The 21401-nt window shown below is 39.8% G+C and overlaps 2 protein-coding genes across 2 annotated transcripts; both read right to left on the reverse strand.

Moving 5' to 3' along the window:
* Nucleotides 1-9897: 9897 nt before the first annotated feature.
* LOC140561008 (homeobox protein Hox-D1-like) lies at nucleotides 9898-11220 on the reverse strand. Its single transcript, XM_072685817.1, has 2 exons — nucleotides 10669-11220; nucleotides 9898-10535 (listed from the first exon to the last, which is right to left on the reverse strand). The coding sequence occupies exons 1-2, from the start codon at nucleotides 11165-11167 to the stop codon at nucleotides 10240-10242; spliced, it is 795 nt and encodes a 264-aa protein (XP_072541918.1). The 5' UTR covers nucleotides 11168-11220; the 3' UTR covers nucleotides 9898-10239.
* Nucleotides 11221-15450: 4230 nt separating this feature from the next.
* On the reverse strand, nucleotides 15451-19466 carry hoxd3a (homeobox D3a). The gene is made up of 3 exons (XM_072685816.1): nucleotides 19369-19466; nucleotides 16694-17233; nucleotides 15451-16291 (listed from the first exon to the last, which is right to left on the reverse strand). The coding sequence occupies exons 2-3, from the start codon at nucleotides 17130-17132 to the stop codon at nucleotides 15543-15545; spliced, it is 1188 nt and encodes a 395-aa protein (XP_072541917.1). The 5' UTR covers nucleotides 17133-17233; nucleotides 19369-19466; the 3' UTR covers nucleotides 15451-15542.
* Between the last annotated feature and the right edge of the window lie 1935 nt (nucleotides 19467-21401).

The following is a 21401-nucleotide window of genomic DNA, read 5'->3' on the forward strand; positions in this document are numbered from 1 at the left end:
ATTGCTCCATCCTGTAATATCACTTATGGCTGGGAGAGAGAGGGAGAGGGAGAGAGAGGCAGACTGACCTTATTGTAGGCAGAGAAAATACCTCAGAGTAAAACTCTACTTAATCAGGCTGTAATCAGATCAATAGCGAGGGCCGTGTTGGCTGCAGCACTGCTTTTAGTGCACAGGCACTCACAGAGATGAAGGAGTGCACTGATAACATCTGCAACTGTAACTAGAGCACTTTTATTCCCCTCTCCTCAACCCCCTCAAATATAAAACACTGGCATTTCAGATTTATCTGCTCCTTACACATTAGTGAAAGTATATACTTTTGGTTGTTAAGGAGGAAAAATATAGTATTTCTCTCTGTGACGTCTTTCAGAGATTTTTTTTCCTCTCTATTTCTTCTTACGGTCTCCAGCAGCACGTTTGGATTCTGTGGTAAATGCAGGACTTGAGGGGAGGGATGTGGGCTGTTATTATACAGTTTTGGACACAAATTGTGGGATCGATTTTTGGTGCAGCATGTCAGGAGTGATTGATGAAGTGCCTGGGCTGCTCACACACAGCTCTGAACCCCACACACTCGCCCCAGTACACTAAACTACTGCACACAGCTAACTATGACAGTCCACACACTTACATCTGCCACCTTACACTCTGGAGAGAGGGAGAGTTGCATTTTGCTCAAATCAACATGGAATTATCTCTACATCAGTGCGTAATTTTTTTCTTGTGTTTATCTTTAAACCTGCATGTTGGAGCTTTTGTGTTTATGCAGTCCTTTTATTTGAGAGAAAAAGAGAACAAATGAGTGAGTGAGTGAGCGAGCGAGCAAGAGAGATGGAGGGAGAGCGGGAGATGGGAGAGGGATGGTGATGCAGTTCCGCTGTACAAAGCCGCTCAGATGCTGAAGCTAAAGCATAAAAGAAATCCATTGTGTTGGTACTGCCTTAGTGCTGACAGAAATTAAATTGTGTCCGAGGACTTTTTATATAGCAGCACAAGGTCTGAGACAATATTGCCAGTGGCTTGCAGCTCCGCTCCAGACATACAGTCCTGTCTCTGTTTGCACCAAGACATAAGACTGCACATTCTTCTCTGTCTCTAAAAATCTATAAGACTCCCATTTAACTCTAGACAGAGAGTCCCCTGTATGACTGCTAGAGAATACTGTATATCCAAATTTAATGGCCCTGCAAGGCTGTAACTAAGGGTTACTAAGAAACACACACATCAGAGATCACTTATGAATGCGTAATGTCCCTTCAATTAACGACACTGTTTTTGATCAGTTAGGACATGTTTGAAGAGAGAATTTGGCAGATGGATACATTTAGGTAGGGGCTAAATCATTTGATTAATCATTTCACTGTGAGTTGTTTAACTGCTTCAGAATGATATCACCCAAAAAGTGATTCAATTAGGTTTAATTTCTGTAACACACACAACTCAGTAATTGGAAAAACACACAATGGAAAGAGGGTCTTCAAAGTGAATTTGATGGATCTTAAAAATCACAGATACGAGTAGATGACCAAAAGCATGTTTCAAAATCTGGTACATTTAAAAGCCTGTTAATTTTTTCCCTTGCTAGGTTGTGCTCTTCTCTCCCAAGCTATGTTTTGTAGATGTTCTACGTTCATAAGACGCATAAAGTTGATTTAAAAGAGGCTTCCCATTCCATTACAACATTGTAAGAGTCCTGGGGCAGGTGTGTAGAGACACGCCAGAACAGATTCTTGAATCAACAGGCAGTGTTATATGTTAGGGAATGCGTCACTGTTGACACTTTGCCATTCATGTTTTTAATGACTGATGAGTAGCTAATTTACAAGATGGTAAAGTTATTTCTATCCTAATTGCATATCTCACATATATCATATTCTTTTACCCTTTTTTAGCTACAGGCTTCTTATGTGTTTGCCAGATCTGTGGAAAATTCAACTGTAATTTGAAAATAAGAGGGTGCTTAGCTAGCATTTTTTCTGCAGGATTCAGGGTTGGTTGCTTATACCATATATGTTCAAAATAATTGGTACTCCTGCTCACTTATTGTTTCTTTCGAGGTCACAGTTCTAACAAAATGTTTATCCTGTCTCCACTATCCAGGGAAGGCTTTCTGCTAGATTTTAGAGCATTACTGTGAGGACTTGGATGTTGGATCATCACCACCCCACCTCATCCCCAACTCATCCCAAAAGTGTTAGATGGAGCACCATCATTCCAGAGAACACAGTTCCACTGCTCCACAGCTCAATGCTGAGGGCAGGGGGCTTTTTACCCCTACCCTAAGTGCTTCTCTACAGGGACTAGACAAGCTGTGTGTGTGCATTTTCACACGTGTGTCAGAAATGGGTGCAACTTAAAGTAGCTGAATGCATTCATCAAAAGGGGTGTCCACAAACATTTGGACATATTTGTGTTGATGATGTGGTGGTATTGTCACTGCTGCCCTCAACACTGTACAGATTAGCCCATTCACAACTTTCTAACAGAACTTTATTCAAAAACAACAACGCTGATGTCTGATACCTCACTGACAAACTTGTGGGACCTTGCCTTTGCCTGTTCTTAATGAATTATGGTAGGCACTCTGGTCTATGGTAATACTGTACTGTGTACACAAACACAAAGTGTATTGAAAAAATGGGAATTTTATAGATGGGAAAAAAGGGAATTTTATAGATGGACTTTATTAGCTTAACTGTGTAGTGTATTTTGTATTGAGGCAAAGTTCAGTCGACAGGTCAGAAGGCTGTATTGAATGCACAGGGTGAATGATTTCTCTCCATCAGTGGGTGGTTTATAGATAAGGTGAGGGCTCACACAGAGGCTACACACCACAGCATGGCGAACAATAGACGACAGTTTTGTGCGTAGGATATACACATGCACATACATATGTGCATGAGCTTTGAACTCTGCGAGCCTCCTGAGCACCACATTCGCACACATGCTCCTTATAAACAGCTTCATGTGAAACCTTGTGGCTAAGGCTAACAGAATACCTCTAATGAATGTGCTGTTGGTGATCTTTGTCCATGACAAGGTGCTGAATTTTTCCATGCTTCGGTTCTGCTGTTCCAGGGGATTTGAAACTGTTGAGGAGGACTGGGCAGAATAGTCATTATCAAACAATATCCAAAAAAAAGTATGTCTGGGTTTAAAGTTATTAAGGTCACAGTATAATAGTTCTGGTAATACAGAGAAAGGAAAAATACAGAGATGGTCAGTAAACCAAATAAAACAAAATGTAAACAGGTAGTACCAGTGGGGAAAGACAGTTTTTACTCATTTACTAGGTGCTTCAGGTTAATTGGATAGAATAATTTACATAAAAGCTTAAAATATATTCTTCCTTCATGCTATCATTCTTCTTTTAATATTGTATACTTTAAGCCCCACCTTTGGTGTCATTTTAAAATAGCCCAAAAACAAGCCAGAAAGAAAATGTGACTTATAAAAACAAATTGCTTCAGTGGTAACGGAAAAAGCATAGGTTCATTTAACTTTTTAAATATAAACTTAAATATCAGGTGTCGTGATTATGTGATACAAGGTGATCAATACTGCTCAGCACTGGGTTTAAGATATTAACACTACATTGTACCAGTAATGTTTTTCTGTGCTATATTTTGTGATATGAGACTGCATATATAACTGGGCAATACAGAGAGAGCAGTGTAGTTATTTGCAGTACAACCTGTGTATTGATCCCTTTTTGTGCACATAAGCGCACACAAAAATAAATAAATAAATATGTTTTGCACTCTAATGTACCAGCAAACAATTTCCTTGTCCACAAGGAATACTTACTGGAATTGAATTAAGTTAGTGTGGGTCTGGGACTTTATACTGTTTATTATTGTACAGTAAGCTTGAATAGATTTGCTCTTCCGTTGTTCATTGCCATTTTGCATTGCACCAAATCTGTAACAACTACGTTTTAAGAAACTTATTTATTTAGTGGTTCTCTTGTGTGCTTAGATCTGCAGTCTGTGGTTGTATGCTTGCAGTGGTGTGTTAAATGGACTGCATTGTGCTTGTCTCCCTGTAGAGCCTGAGGCGTCTCCTGCTGTGTTAGGGATCTTGCTGGACACACCTCACTGAGTTACTGCTCCCCAGTAGACATGACTCGTCTTGAAACAGATCATATCCTTCTAATGGCATGGTCTACAACCTGCCTCTCCTATTTTCTTGGATGTGTTCTAGAGAAATGTGGGTCATTTAGAAGACATCTAGCACAGTGTCTGATTAGATCAGCTAACTGATCTTTAACCTGGCTCTGATTTAGTATAGAACCTTTGTGTGGTTCTTTAAGCTTAGAAAATGTTTCTTTTTTGAAGCCTTTATTTTTTCTATAGGTTGGAATAGGCTACCCAAGTCCCTCACAAAAACGAGGTAGAACAATGTAGGCAGAAACAAGCAGATGGCCTCTCACTCTCACACACAGACACGCTCTGTCTGTTGGGTCAACAAACCCCTCACATAGTTAACCAGAGCATCCTCCGGTGTCTAAGAAAGAGAAGGATGAACAGAATACATAGTGTTATACGGGTATAACTGCACCCCCTGTCAGGAAACAATACAGATTGTTCTGGATGCTGATTAATGGCACAGATATGGAATGTAAATGTTTGCACTATTGTCTATGTCCTCTGGTAGTGTGTCAAAAGACAGGTCAGACACCTTTTAAGGCAGGAACAAAGCTGAGTGGCTACAGGGACTCAGCCTGTGGAGAAGCACATTCAGATTATGCCTGCTGCTCAGGATGCTTCCCAAAATTTCCCTGTTTGATTTCAGCCCATTTATCATTATTCTCTTTGGCAAGCACAATGTCATCTGCTCCCAGAAGAATTATAGGATTGCACTGCAGAAGACAAACAATTTACTGGCACTTTGCCTCACTGAGCAGCACTGTCTGCCTGCCAGCAGCCATCCATTTCACTATTCACACCATACAATACAAAACAGCCACACACAGGCACACAAACCACAAACACAAGATGGCATAGACAACGATATGCACACAAGTACAACACTACATGAACTTCTGCTTGCATTATGTCAAACTGCACTTCCGTTCAGTGTGGAGGAAAAGTAAGGTCAAAATGGGAATGAACTGTGGAATACATTCCTTCACTTATGTGGTGTTACTGTAACTTGCAGGGTGCATTGACCTCAACCTTCCAAATTCTGCATAGCGACTATGCAGGTACCCTCCATGTGAAAATAAAGCAATATTTTCTGATAAATAAGAAAAACGTGTACTTTGTAAGTGGCGATGTTAGATGAATTAGCATGTTATTTGGAGAGTTTCCATTTAATGACAAAAATGTAAAAACTAAGTCAGTAGTCAAAGTGGACTTATGTTGAGCATAGATCACACAATACACACAGAAATACATTCTACTTATTGTAATCATTGTATACAGAGACAACAAACTGGTTTTAATTGCAACAAACGTTACAATACTGTTGCTGTAGTTTTTTTTCTGTACTTTTTAGTTTTATACAGCTGGAGTTCATGTTTCTGCCTTAAAGAGTGGGCAAGGCAAAATACAGCACAGGGATGAAGAGACTGCAAAAGAGAGAGTAAAAAAAAAAAGAAGAGAAGTGAGTGGAGGGTTTGGCGGCATTCTCAGTGTGAATTCCCTGTCGGTGTTCAGTGGAAATGAGCTGTGAGGAGGTGCAGCAGGCCTCAGGCGAGCAGGGGAATAGTGTAGGGAGGGGGGGGGGATGTGGGCCAGGAAGCAGCTTGTCAGGCTAGGCCCACCACCACCATCAACCCCCCCCCCTCGCGGCCTGCACTCGCCTCTCCTCCACAGCCACTGCTGCAGTCTCCCGACATTTACATTATTCAAAGATAAATGCATTGTCAATTCTGTGTCTCCACACACTAGATATGTGTGCTGCTCCAGTCCCTCAGCAGCCAAAGGTGCTCTCACCTCCGCTGCCCACTAGACACACTACAAATGAAATCAAATGGCTGCTGCTACTGAGCAGAATAATTTAACCCTGCAAAAGGACTGTGTGTGTGTATATAGGAGCAAATGTCTGCATATCTGTATCTGTGTGTAAGGACACTTAAAATTAAAATACATCATGCTGAAACTGTGTGAATTTGTCACCATGGCATCACTAAGGATTATTTTCCATATTGTTGAACAAATGGTTACAGAATTTGAGTTACATATCAATATCCCTGTTGTTCTGTCTGAAGTAGACCGTTCCCCTCAACCCTTTTTTTCGTTTCTTTCTTTCTTTTTTGACAATTAGTCTTACCAAAGATTTTGCTGTATCATTAAATTATCTGTGCACTACCATACTGCAGCGTTTAAGATACTTGTTCAGATAATGAGCAAGTACCCAATCCTTATGAATTCATGAATTATGAATTATGGCTGTGGGTTTCTATTCTCCTGACAAATACTTGCACAAATCCACCATAGTCAACCTCCATGTTCAAAAATACATGCTATTTTTCACCATTACAACACATTACCCCCTAACTATGTCTATCTATGTTGTGTGTGTGTGTGTGTAAGCACATGTTTGTATTATCATTGATTGTATGAGTCCACTGAGATTCAGGTTTCTTAATGAAGGCAATCAGTTCCCGCTCTTGGGATGCTGTATAGGCAACTGTATGGACTTCTCAGCCATTTTCTGTGACTGTAACATGGATCATAATGGACTCTGCCCACATCTACTAATTACCCCTTCAGCTCCCACCATGATGAGCTCCCTTGGTCTCGGTAAGATCCCTCTGTATAAGACCTGGGAGAGACCAGGAGGTTTTAATGTGGATTAGAGTCGTATGTAATCCGCAGACGCATCAATACTCTTTACACAAACAACTGTCAGTTTCAGTGGGCATTTGGGTAGCCATTAGGCTATGTTTTACTGTTGCTTGGAGAATCGGCATCTCTCTTTCTCTCTCTCTCTCTCTCTCTCTCTCTCTATTAAATATACATAGCCTCTTAATTATAGCTCTGCAAAGTGTTTATATAAAAGAATTTGCCTTCTCCAATAATTTCCTGGGGCATTCACACTCTTCTTAAATGAGAAAATTCCTTTTGCTTGGTTCTTTTAAACTACATAAGTAATTTAAAATAAAACAAATTTCAAGGCTGAACTTGAGGGCTAGAAATGTGAAAATGTGTAAAAGTGGCTGAGGTGTATTTGACTGTATAAATTATCTTAAACACTTAAGAATGTACCGTGCTCCATCCAACATGACACTGTAAATATATTATACAGTTCTGTCTAAACATTTACTCTATGCATATGCATATTATACTATAAGATCTTGCTGAATGACCACTGTAACATTTTTATATAAAAATAATAATAATGCTCTAAAAGCATTTTTTCATACATTTCAGAAGAAACATTGAATGAGCAAGTGTCCCAATATAGTATCCATATAGTGTAAGCATATTTAAGTGTGTTAGACTGTGTACGTGATTTGAAGTCATGCAGCAACAAGAAGCTGGAAGCTACCTGGCCAGGACAGTGAGCATGATGAAGATTTCTTCAGGTGAGCGTTTATACAGAGCTACTCTCATATGCTTAAGGTGTCTCTTGCTCATGATAAGTTGTTTAATTACCCATTTTTACTCACATTCGTGAAGGGACTGTTAACTTTAAAACCCAAACTCGTGAATGGAGCTGTCCGCTAGCCATTTTTCATATCTAATGGTCACAGGCTGCTTTACTGGAATAACGTGTCTGGGATTACAAATGAAAAGCACAGGGAATCATTCTTTATCTTGTGGACAGATTAAATTCCAAACCCTGTTACTGTAATAGGCACACTTGTAGCTTTACATAAATTAGAGCCCTAATTATATTAGATACTATTTTAAACAAAATAACACATTTCTCAGAATCTATAGCTGTAATTTATAGTAAAGCCAAGTTCATTTTCCAGAATAATCCATTTCTCACTATGGTGGAGGGCTAATATGATGATGTACTGTAAAACCCAAAGAGACTGGATCTCTCTCATCACAGGGCACAGCGCAGGAGAAGATAAATGAAGATGCGTTTTATTCCGTCATAATTTCCCTGGGAAAATGCTATAAAGGATGTCCATATGGATATGAGTGAGGGAGAGGGGAATGTGTGAGGTATTTGTGTGTGGAGCGGTATAGACATTGCTGCAGTAATTGATGGCAGCTTTCCCGCGTGATCAGTTTGTCTGTCAGTTTGGAGGAGGTGGCGAGAGAGGGATGGGGCAGCCTCATATGAGGGGAGCCACCACATCACGTTTGCTAGGTTAAATCTCCTAATGATAAGTATAAATCATCAACTATTGCTGAGCTGAATACATTCTGAAGGTGTTGTGCATCTCCAAAGAAAATGATAGGACTGCCAGATTCAGTATAGTGAAAAATCCCTCTCCTACTTTTCTTTTTTTTCAGTTTTTTTTAAACCAATATTATTACACAATGTGCCTAATGCATTTGAAATGTAATCTCTAAATACTAACAGTTAAACACTAAAGACTGTAACCTTGACCTTACCCATGTGCACAGTAATCCTACTCAGAAGTGCATTGATACTTTTCTGTGGCATCAACATTGGAACCATTACAAACAACATAACTATACACATTTAATTCTATGAATGAAGTCATAAAAGGATGTAAAAATAAACAGTATTAAACTGGCTCTATTTTTTATATAAAATGTTTGAATTCCATTTTGCCCTGCATTAAAGAAAGAATCAAATAATTAATGTTTTGGTTTAACAGCATTAACCCCCATGACTGATTATCTGTGTTTGGTAAACCTGAAAAATAGTCTTGTTATATCATTGGAGTTTTTCAAACTTTATGATTTTGTTTAAATAGACTCTCCACACACCCTGATCAGAGGTGTAGATATGAGAGATTAAAATGATTACCACTGAGTTGCAGTGCGTTCTCATTGCACCCTTTGGTATAGAATGTCTCACAGTTGTGAGATTTTTTTTCTGTGTTGTAGTTCAGGGAAGGCTTTAGTGCCAGGAAGAATCCTTTATTTCTGGTTGTTTTATAGAATAGTCTTTGGAAACTGACACCAAAAACTTTTTTTTTGTGAACTTCATTGGAAATAGATTATGGTATACTGGTATCATTACAAAATGCCACCACAAAAACACTCATACTGTTTTGTACATAATAATCATATCCAGTCCAGCAACAAAAAAAGTTTGTGTGTTGTACATTATTCCAGAAGTGTGTATTCTGGGTCACATGCTCAGTTGTTCATCCTTGCAGTGAGGTAATTATTTTTAGCTGGGTTGACAAGTGCAAGAGGATGCTATCTTCTGTTAGCCAGCTATCTTCTGTTAGACAGCTGAGCCTAGCACAGCCTGATGCTCTCACACTCAACTCAACATTAGCCACTAATAGTGATCCATATAGAGGAATGTTGTACATATATGTACAAATTAGACATCATTCCCTTTACCAACTGCAGTATACTGTATGTCTTAGGAAAAGAATGATGCCTAGTTTGTTTTTTCACTTTTTTGTGAGTGGCCTTTTTTGTCAGTTGTTTCCCCTAACATGTGCTTTTAAATAAATTTCATTTATAAAATTGAGTGGCAATGACTAGGAGTAATATTGTAGAGCCCATATTTCCCTATTCTATAGGTAAATATGTTATGCCCATCAGGGTCCTAGTATATTTCACTAGTCATATGATCAGTATGATCATAGATAGGTGTGTGTGTATGGAGTTAAGCATTAGAATGAGCATAAATAAATCTATACACATTATTATAATCCTTACCATCCACATCCATCATCTTATATTGGACAGCATTAGTCAATGGGCAATAAATATGATGACGCCAGACTCACTTTTCTTTATATTTATTATGACTACATTCTGTAAAGATTCAGTTCATGTACAGGCTTAAACTCTTTCTGTAAGCCATTGTTATCCATTATTTAAGGTTATATTGAAAGCAAACTTTTTCAAATTTCCTTAAAGAAAACATACATTCTCCCTGTAAATGAATTAAATCATTTTAGGTTAGCAGAGTTTAAAATAACATTCAAAGGCACACAAAGTGACATGAGGCACATCCTATTGACAGCCTCGGCACCAAGAAAGGCACAGTATTAAGGCAATAAGAGCTTAAGGCAGTCAACCAATATTAACCAATGTTTGTGCAACATGGTGCATAGTGCAAGCGAGTTAGTGAGAGAACACATTCTGTCTTGCAGGCAGAAATGTGTGAAAGTGTTCAAACATATATGAACTCTTTGGGCGCCAGCGCGCGAGGCGGGGAGTCCGGGCTGGAGCAGAGAGGGATCAGGCATTCCTTCTCTCTCTTCTTCTGCTTCATCCGTCTATTCTGGAACCAGATCTTCACTTGCGTCTCGCTCAAGCACACGCTCCTCGCTATCTCGGCCCTTCTGAACTTGCTGATGTATTTGTTGTAGTGAAACTCTTTCTCCAGCTCGGTGAGCTGCCGCGTGGTAAAACTCGTGCGCGCAGTAACGACATCGGTCCTGGTTAATCCACAAGCCAAAGAGCAACCTGTAAAACAAGGCAAATAAAGTAGAAGCAGCGTGCACGTGATATATAAGACAGCATTGCATTGCATGTAGGCTACTTGCTTACCAACTGAACCACATAGAAGATCTCGCTCTCGACTTCTCGTGAAACTTACTTTGTGTCTGATTTCTTTTAACTCTCATCCAGTCGAATGTGTTTCTAACTACACCCCCAGAGTCCTCTGACCGAGACGCGTCTTTCAAACAGCCCCTTTGAGACACTGTAAAACTTTGGTAGCTCTCGTAAGCGAATGAAGTTTTCCCAATGTTCCGGCTCTCCTGGAAACAGAAGGGCTCGCTGCCTGAGCGCGCGGGGATCATGAACTGTTCAGGCACCTCTGAGTCCTCAGCGTCTGCGCAGCATCCCCAGAGTCCAGAACAGCTGAGCGCCGAGCCTTGCCAGTGCAGCTCAGCCCCCAGACCTGAGACCCCACACAGCACACCCGGCGTTAAATGGATCTCCGTAACATGATCCAGAGGAGCAGGCGCTGCTCTTCTTCGAGGTTCTCTCTGGGACGGTGGAGGTTCAGCCTCGCGCTCCTCTTCACACACTTTCGCTCTGACAGTCAAATCTGCGCCTGAGTAACAGGCTGAGCACGAGGACATGAGGTGCATCTATTAGAGACGGGTAGTTTAAAGGGTGAATGATTGCCACTGCTGCTTGTCTTCATGACTTACTGTACTTCGAGACTCTACATGTAAATAATGTCCACACTGTGAAGGGGCGTGGCCCCGTCCTGCTGCCCAATCAGAGGCAAGGATGTGCACTCTGCTTTCTGGCTGCGAGCAGACCCTGCGCACTGTTTTTAAAAGCAGCATGGGACTTTTGGGACCCTTTGTTCATTTACTATTACATGTAAACATTGGAATGAATAGGAAAGTGAATGGCAGACTTTTGCGAAGTCAACGTAAAAGCAATTAACTTAATGTAGTAATTACCAAGAAGTAACGCCATGTTGTTACTTTGTTTTGTGCTTTGTTTTGATTTGACTCACTGCCACTATCTCTCGTGTCTTGGGAGGGGTGGGGGGGTGGTATGCATTAATGGATAATGCATGGATAATACACCAAAAAAAAAAAAAAAAAAAAAAAGGGGAGGGGGCATATCGCACATATGGCCTCCCTTAGACGCATCACAATTTAAAATAAGTAGTATAACATCTGCACTGACAGGCTAAGCTTGTTGTTTACGTTGCTAGTTTTGGGTATTAAATGGATACTTCGTGTACCCTTAAGAAACCACTGTCGAGGAAAACTGGGTCCAATCAGTGATTGATGATGTAAAGTTGCGTCATACTCCCAACAGCTGTAGTAACCGATTCAGCCTTGCACTGTTTCTGTAACCTTTCTTGTACTGTTTTTCAGTAGCACGCTACTGGATTTAGGTCGTGTGATTATATTACAACGATTTCAAACTGGTTCCAGGCCAAGCAGTTCCATTTAAGATAAACCAGTGAATACCCTGCCTTAATCTACCAGTTTATTTTATAACTAAGACATTTGTGCTCCCGCGTAACCACGAGAATCTGTCCAATTCAGCAGCAGGGAGATTATCATGGTCACAGTGAGGAAAACCAAGCTATAAGAAAACACAAGGATTCCGCAAAATGAACGAACCCGAATTTATGTACATTCTATTTATCTAAATTAGATCTCAATCAACCGGCCGGATCCTTTACAAGCTCCTACGAATCTGTATTCGGAAAATGCATATAATGCTGTACTGAGACGTCATTCCCATCATCCAATTATTCATTTTTTAAAGCTAGCAAGAGACGCATTACGCCTCATATGACCCATTCGTCTTCAGATCATTGAAGAACAAGGAAATCCACATAGCCTATATTTCAGTTAAACGCACAAGAATCCTCCCATAGAGGCTCGGTTACAAATTTCAGTAGTTATATGATAATAAATATTATGCAATAGACAAGCCCTGACACTTATATTTGATCTAATTCATCTGAGCTACTTTCATTTGGTAGTTTTATTATGTAAAAATGACATGACAAATGCGATGGAATACTTTAACGACTTAAATGGCTGGAATGTTTCAAGATTCTTTTCAGGATTTCAGGACGCTCTCTAAACAAATTTGCTTTAGTCTACCTTCTGTTTAGGAAGATATTTTATTTGCCAAAACTAAAAAATACCTACACTACTATGGCCATTTTTTCTGTAAAAAACAAAAAAACAAAAAAAAAAATAACCAACAAAACCCTACAGTATGGTAACGAGAACATTAAGGCTGTATAATGCATACATGATTCATTGAAATGAGGGTTTTGTCCGTCGTATCTCATTCATTTGTCAGGCTGTGCTGTCTATTACTATGTCTAGTTTAAACAGCGAGAAGCTATAATTCCACATAAAACTGAAGCATCTTACATGTAACGTTTAGGCCTAACTGATTTCTTTATTACATGCAATTGATGTTCCCTTTACTTTAATCCACAGTAAGCCATCAACACGATATCTATATACATTTCATTTCAAGTGCTTGCAAGAGCAATGAATGTACCGAACACCAAAACCAGGCGTCCTAAAACCACATTTTAGTGAAATATGCACCCCTGTATATTTTACATAGAGCATGCCTTGTAATCATCACATTGTCTTTCCTCGGAAAAAAGACTCGTCTGTCAGGAATAACCTGATGCCACATGGCTAGCAGGGTAATTTTCTAAGCCTGTGTTATCTGAGGAAGGGAATTTCGAGCAAATAGCAGAAACGCCAATTCATTATAATGATGGAGGAAAATGGCTGCCATTACTGGTCATGGACCGAAACGGTAACCGTGAGAAACGAATAAGAATTGAAAAGTGCATAATTTTAGAAAACAATCCTCTTTGAAGAACTAATTCATCATCTTAAATTCTTATTCTCCGTTTAATATGTTATTGTAATAGGCCGTTTGACTTGGCCGTTTAATTCTATTGGGAATGCGCATTAACAACTGTATATCATACATAATTATACCGTCTAACCTGCTAGCAAGCGTTTAAATAACGCATCCTTATTCTAACCAGTCTGCATGAGTTGTGAATGTGGTTTACCTACCCACTGCGGTGGAAACCATTGCGCCTCTCATCACCATCATGCAGCTTTGAAATGTCCACCACTCTGGTCGTACCGCCAGCATGCTGTCACGTTCCTCTTTTCTCAGCACAAAGTTTGGCCTCTCGCAGTTTGAAATGTGTTTCTAGAGTTGGGAATGCAAAAGCTTTGTTCATAAGGAGGTGGAATCAGTGGCGAGGCTGAAAGCGACGAGTTTTTGATTAATGAGCTTTGAAATGTCTCGCTAGGGGGAAGCGGGCGAGCGAGCTATTCAGTTAAAGAAGGCTTGCCATGCCTATAAAGCTTAGTAATGTGCAGTGCTTCTGGCCTCAGTGCTGTTTATTATCACATTATAAGGTGAATTTGTAAAAAAACAAAACAAAAAAACAAACAAAAAACATTTATGTAGAAAATACATTTGCGTGAGTGGAGATATTAGATAAAATGACGATTAAATGTAATCAAAAGCAACCAAGAGTCTCTCTTTTCTTGTATTTTAAAGCTTAAATAAGCTGGCACGTGTATAGGCTTTATTAATACATCATTGTTACAGCAAACAATCAGAATGCCTCTCTGGGTGTATTACTTCTGGGCCACATGTGTATATTACAGTTACTGTGAATGGAAGCAGAGACATGTAACATCAGGGTGTTTTTTTTTTTTTTTTACATGAATTGTATCAACATTAACTTGTAATAGTATTGAATCTGTAATCCTAAATTGATCTTACAATAGGTTATATAATAGTATATATGTGCTGTTTGTTAGCCCATTGTTATTCGCGCAAGCGCGTGAATTGGATGGTGGTGAACACAAAGCAGCAGCTTTCTTTGTTTACTATGGATATAATTTCAAAATGGCGTCTTAGTCCTGCAGGCGATAAGATATTCAGTGTGTGGAGCTGGTAATATAACCCATTATTAGAAATACAGTTTGGTTTGTTATCCTCTTGCCTTTATTCGTATCAATTTAGGGCGATAAGCCTCCAACGTTTATTAGATTAATGATTGCAACGCAGTTATGAGCTCACTCATTCAATTTAAGCACTTTATTTACAAAATGTATAACACAACAAAATATAACATTTCCATATCGTTACCATTTCATTAATTTGGGTGTGGACTGTTCACTTACAAAATAACTTTTGTTATGGGTGATGAGGGCAAAGATGTGAAAATAACGTGCTGGTGTTTCTAAAATAGCCTAGCATATAAGCATAAAAAAAGGTGTCAAGTGCCTTGTTCTCGCTTGCAGTACAACATAACATATGTAGCTGCGTCCCCTTCAACAAAAAACAAAAACAACAAAACACAACTACACCAGTCACCCATCGTCACTTTGTTTGTATGTGATGACGAAGCCCACGCAGCCTGCTCAATTCTGTTGCATAAAGAGTCTACAATAGTCCATATAAATAGTCCACAGGAAAAGATAAATAATGTTCGTTACAAAACCGACAAATAATAAATACTCAATAGAGATAAATGTTTTTCATACACTCTCAGAATAAAATAAATAATAGTGACACTTTAAGTGTGAACAGATCCATAGGTACCAATGACTAACAGACGAATTAACAATGGCAATGATTTTTTTTCCCTACAAATTCCATCCCTATAAAGATGGGTGTCTAATACTGTAAAATCTACAGGACTTACCTTCAAGTAATAAGATATGAAATTCCCTTCATATTGCGCACTGCTCTTTCGGGATCTGAACGACTTACAACAAACGCTCTTGCGCATCTTCAACAGTCAAGAGAAATGGACCACAGCTTAAAAATAATTACAGTCATAGCAGTAATAGTAATATCAATAATAATACAGGGGTAATACGGTGTGTCTCTCTCGGAGTGTAGTTATATAAATTACTTTTTTTTAAGCTTGTGAGGTAATAAAAAGCGACACTTCGCTTGGGCACACACATGGAATCCTTACAAATGCGTGAGCTTCGGCGCTTCCTGCAGCCTTCCCTGAGAAGCGTGGTGAGAGGTGAGGTCTGTATATGTGGGGTGAGGGTCACACGGTCCGTGATGGTGGTTGCCCGGGATCTGAGCCGCACAGCTGTAGTCCACACTGGCGGATGAGGGATGAGGAAGATGGCCGAGGTTGAACATAGGGCCAGAAGCTGGCATAGAATCAACGAAATTCCCCCCGACGTACACAGGGCTCCCTTGCAAATTGGCATTGGCAAAGCTTCCGTTCCCTTGCATGCTGTGGTGATCGTACTCTGTGCCCGGGTACCTTTTCTGCTGCGGTATACAGCCGCCCAATGGCGCCGTGTAGGCGGCCAGGCCGTACATGTTTTGCTGGGGCTTGGCGAAGGACGGCGGCGATGGTGCGTCGTAGCTGAGACTGTTTACATTTGGAAGCTGACCAGAGTATCCAACGTGATTGGGACCACTTAACGGCGGGCTTCTGTCCGGAGAGTGTCCTAGGGGGGAGTGCATTATGCCTTTGGATTTCTGATCCTTTTTGTATTTCATCCTTCTGTTTTGAAACCAGATCTTTATTTGGCGCTCTGTGAGATTGAGTAGATTAGCCATCTCTACTCTTCGGGGACGGCACAGATAGCGGTTAAAGTGGAACTCTTTCTCGAGTTCCACGAGCTGGGCGCTGGTGTAGGCAGTACGCACCCGCTTGGAGGCCGGTCCAGGTGGACTCTTGTCATCGCAGGTGTCTCCTAAAACCGTATAATAAACATGTTTAGTGGCTGACATTCGTTTTCAGGTCAGTGCAAATGTATAGTGTGTGTGTGTGTGTGTGTGTGTGTGTGTGTGTGTGTCAGTGTGTCAATCACACTGTGTGCCGTCTATATCAGATATAAATCACGGTGTGATATCCATGATTTTACTACTCGGGATTAGCCCTGTCATACGTATATGTCGATGCAATTATTTCAAAGCAGTCTACTCCTCCAGTCCACCGAAAGCAATATAAGACTGGTGAACGCTCAAGGCGAATCTGAGCCACTATCATTAATGAACTGGAGTAGTCCCTTCCTCTGCCCAAACACCCCACCACAGACACACACATACACACACACACGCCTACACGTCATCATCCACAAAAAGGCTCGAACTACCTGGAGCTGTGCAGTTGGTGCTTTTTTGTTTTGAGTTTTGACGAGTCTCCTTCATCCAGGGAAATATCTGCTTGGTGATGACTGGAGTGGCAGTGTTGGAGCCATTGTTGCTGGGAGATTTCTTTTTCTGGGTGGTAGTACTGTTTGAGTTGGGCGAGGTGGCTGCTAAAGGGGGCGCTTGTTGCTGGTCACCGACGCTCTCTGGTTGGCTGCCCTGACTGCCACTTGGTCGCATGCAGCTGCCATTTATGTCACTGTTTTTGTGCGCTGGCGGCCGGACCGCGGTAGTTTGAATGGAGCAGATCGGGCCCTGATAGTCATTTTCGATGCTGGAGGTGGTGTAGGACTGGTGTGCAGGCCCATATGTGTAGGAGTCAGACTTAGGGTATGAGTAGCCTCCAAAAAGTCCAGCGTTATCATAGTAAGTGGCTTTCTGCATTGTGAAGATTTTAATCTATGAGGGCCTTTGATCCCTTGTCCAATGGCATGGGCTCCTTTGTCACGTGATTGGGGCTTCCCACTGATTCTCTTTGCGTTGACCTGCAAAGACAGACGCACATTTATAACATTTATAACTAGGGATATTTTAACTTAAAACTATACATGCTGAGTTCTGGGCTCCGGTATAATCGCATAATATACATGCAATAAAATATACTTTAGTTTTCAGCTTAGAGATATCATCCGATGTTGGACAAAAGTACCAGAGGGAGAACAATTTCACCTAAACTACTAAGCTGGGGTATGCATAACAGAAATGTTAGAAGCTGTGTTCCTGTAAAAAATGAAAGCCGTATTGCTTTGATTTAGTTTCTTTTGGATCCGCGCGTACAGCCATTAATTGCAGTCGAGGCCTACTCGGTGCTCTGGAAACAGAAAACACATTCATACATTTTTGTTTCGATGTACTAGTGCATTTATGCACCTGATCGTTTCTATAAATGCTCCAGATGTATATTAGGCTTCTCGGACCGTTGCTGTTACCACCTCTTTAACCTTTCGTTTTCAGATCCTCAGGCGAGAATGCAAGAAAGAGGTTAAACTTTAACTTGTTCTGAAAGTTCCCCATAGAGCCGAGTCTAAAGGAGACAGAAGGCGAATCAGCACTTTTGACCAGAACAATATCCCTTTCTTTACTGATTCATTGCCCTAACACTAGGTATGAATAACAACTGACACTTTCATTTAAGGATATAAAACAAGAAAGTGAAAAGATGTATAAAGTAATTAAATAATGATATTGTTACAAATGTGTTAATCAGAAATTAAAAACTGCTTTAGGTTTGATATAGACTGGTGTAAGGTGATACAACATCATCTTTAATTATATTCAGAATATCTGCATAATTTGACATATATCGTTTTTTGGTGTTGTTGCATCTTGCATTCTTTGAGGGACCAAGGCTTTTCTGTGTTTATATCGTCCGTTTGTTGCTGTCACACTCTTTGTATGTGAACTTTATCTGAACCACCCAAAGGCCAGGCTGTAAATTATAACGACAAAGTCAGCCAAACATCTCAGGAGCGTTCTTTGGTTGTAATTCCAATATAAAGTAACACTACTGAAGTTTCACCTTAAATGCATCATTGTTATCATACGTGTCTGGTTGTATAATTATGTGCCTAGTTATATTGTCCAATCCCTTTAGTAATGATGCATTTTGCTCTACTTTTCGAAAGTAACTTTTATAACTGATGATAAACGCGCGGCTTTGCTCCGATGTTTTGCGTTGTGAGAATGGGTGATGGTGGGTGGGAGGGTCACTGAGCTATGCTAATAACCCCACAAATGCATGGCAAATGCTCGGGGGCAATCTGCTCCTTCCAGCCCCGTGGCGTGCTCAGGCACAACGTGCGTTACAGTTCAGCATGCACAGGCTGAACTAGGCCTTCCTTCTCTTCATAAGCCATATTTTATTGTGTTTTTTTTCCAGACCAACAGCAGAATGACTCTAACTTGTGGCAGAACAGCTCAATACAGTAGTTATTAGAAGGCCTGAAGCTCTGCGCATTGCATATCAATGCACCTGTCATCGTCGACCCCCACAAAATTTATGACCGGTCAGCTAAACCAAGCCTACCACAGGAGTGAAAAGCACAAGACCTCCTTAAGACGGGCTACAGTCCGATGTAAAAGCGTAGGTGGATGGCCGGGTTAAAGAATGTCCTACTCTGCTATATTCCCATAGTAAGAGCGAGGAGGTCTCCACTATAAAACCAGCCACTTTAGTCCAGTTCACACAGAACACAAGATATCGTTGTCTTGAAATAAAGTGATGCTGCATTATATTGCAATTTTACCAAAATGAAATGGACTTGAGGAGAAATGAAGAGAATCTGCTCTAAAATCTAGAAGACGGTTTGAAGCTGGTATCCTCTGCTCTCGTTTGGGATGTGTATGCTTTTTGTTTTGTTTTGTTCTATTTTAATACAATTTTTTATATTGTTGAGAAAATGCTATTGTGGGCAATTAATGCCATTTAAATGAACGATACGTTATATGCCATTTCTATTAAGTAATCTGAGGAAATAGTTAAACCTGTTTATAGCAGATGTTCAGACAGCCGTCTACAGTGTTTTTTATGCAAAGCATGCAGTACGTTATAGAAATGTGTAATATGTTATATTAAATTGCGCATGAACTATATGATTAATAAAAGGATAGAATTACTTACCACGGACTGTATCGCGCTGTTCTGTCTTCTCCCTCAAGCGCTCCTCATTGTTTGGACCACGACCTGCAGGATGAAAACAATTCATTGATCACCTATGTCTATTCGAAACTTCACATTATTACTGGACGATGCTCGTTAGCGCTAGACTCGCAAGCTTCTAGGGCGTTTTTTTATGTCATATCCTATTTTTCGTTGCCTATTTACGTGCTTCGCACTCCACTGTCCTTATTTTTCTCTGAGAATGTCCGTGGACGAGTTCTTCCATTGTTGTTGACATTTTTTATTGCTAAAATGTTAAATATAATAAATATTTAATCCATTATTGTATGAATAAATATACATAAATGTATGCTTTCTTTACGCCTTATTTTTCCTTTTTGTTGATGCATTTATAATGTATGTTAAAACAGGGGTTTACAAAAAAGTAGAAAACCCTGACATAAGCGATTCTACACAAAGAGGAGCTGGCCAAAATATTTAGCACTCATAAGCCTTTTAGATGACCTTTGGCTTCTTCACAATAACTCACTGATTAATGAACAACGGGCGGAAGGGGTTCAAGTAAGTCACAATACAATCCACAGCACACAACTTTTCCTCCGGTGTTTTTAAATCCGAAAGAGCTTGTGAAGATGACATATTTAAGCTCTTCAGCTAAGCTAGATCTCCAAACAAGACATGAGCTGCTCTTCGCCCCGCTGGGAAAATATGGCATGGGCAGAAAAATCGAGGGAAATGGATACTACTACTTACGGCTTTTTATCCCAGACTGCAACATCTTTAGATATTCCTAACAGCTTTGAAAAAGTGGTGCAATTTAGCTGGTTCTTCATGTTCAAAGTCTTCCTCAATGGGATAAATGTTGCTACCTTTATTACTTAACAAGCTCGGCCATTCTCAGGCTACAATGTTTTCGCCCACGCATTGTTACGGTAAGTTTGGTGCACATAATGGCACAATGGTTAGTTAAAATAATGGACTTCAGAAGTCCAACTTCGAAAATATTAATAGGAGTCTGTCGGCTTTCTTTTTATGTTTTGTATCATTTTGTTTGTTACTAACATGATGAAAGTAATATTTACACATTAATATTTACTTGGCTTGCTGTTGCAGTAGGGGCAACACTGCGCCCTTACAAAGCCTTCGGGAGACAAAATGGACGGGTGAAGCTATTTCAGAGAGTTGTAAGAGTGTTTTGTGTGTTCATTGAAGCTATGGAAGACAGCGATTATGATTCGCTAAAACAGTCTCTTGTAAAAGAAAAAATGGAAAAAATGTTACATTAAAACCATTTAAAGCTGAATTAAATGCATGTGTTATTGGATGATAAGCAAAAAAAAGAACTCCTAATCGTCTACCGTGTTGATAAAAAGAAGAATAATGCATAGCTAAAGCACAGAACCTTCTGATTTTGTATTTGAAGTCACTGTAAATGCATTAAAGCGTAGAAAGGAACACAAACGTAGAAAGAGTAGGTCATTTAAATTTCAGTTACGCAATTAAAACTATATTATATAATAGCAAAGTAGTAAAATGTAAAAAAAAAACTATATATATATATTTTAAATATATAAATTACTACAAAATGTGTTTTTTTATTAAGTAGAATTTATTTTGTTTTAAAGAAAAAACAATGACGCGTTCCTCTGTTTTTGGAAAGAGGGTATTGTTCCATTGCGATGATCTTTTGGATTACTATTTTCTTTTAATCTGTAATCGCAACAAAAACACAATCTGAAATATAGCAATTTAATTCATTTGAATATGGTAACATTGCTACTTAACGATGCATATGTCATAAACCCTATATATCACGTCTAACATTACTCCGAGGATAAGACAACAAATTAAAGTGATTTACGATCCCGCTAGCTATGAGACAAAACAAGAAGTTGCACCAGTTCTTTCCCCTTTGCATTTTGTCTCTTTTGTGTCAAATCGCAAAATCAGCTAAAATCCAACGTCAAAAGTATAAATCAGACAATCTTCCTAGCTAACCTTTGGAAAGTGCTCATGGTTGCTCAAAAGTGTAA

Source organism: Salminus brasiliensis, chromosome 8 (genome assembly GCF_030463535.1).
Source record: "Salminus brasiliensis chromosome 8, fSalBra1.hap2, whole genome shotgun sequence".
NCBI classification, from domain to species: domain Eukaryota; kingdom Metazoa; phylum Chordata; class Actinopteri; order Characiformes; family Bryconidae; genus Salminus; species Salminus brasiliensis.

Bases quoted from the DNA above. Each gene is read 5' to 3' on its own strand.
- LOC140561008 (XM_072685817.1), bottom strand. From the start codon at position 11,167: ATGCACCTCATGTCCTCGTGCTCAGCCTGTTACTCAGGCGCAGATTTG. The intron at 10,536-10,668 runs GTAAGTTTCACG...CTTGTTTTACAG, and splicing joins TAAAAGAAATCAGACACAAA to GTTGCTCTTTGGCTTGTGGA.
- hoxd3a (XM_072685816.1), bottom strand. From the start codon at position 17,132: ATGCAGAAAGCCACTTACTATGATAACGCTGGACTTTTTGGAGGCTAC. The intron at 16,292-16,693 runs GTAGTTCGAGCC...ATACGGTTTTAG, and splicing joins CACCAACTGCACAGCTCCAG to GAGACACCTGCGATGACAAG.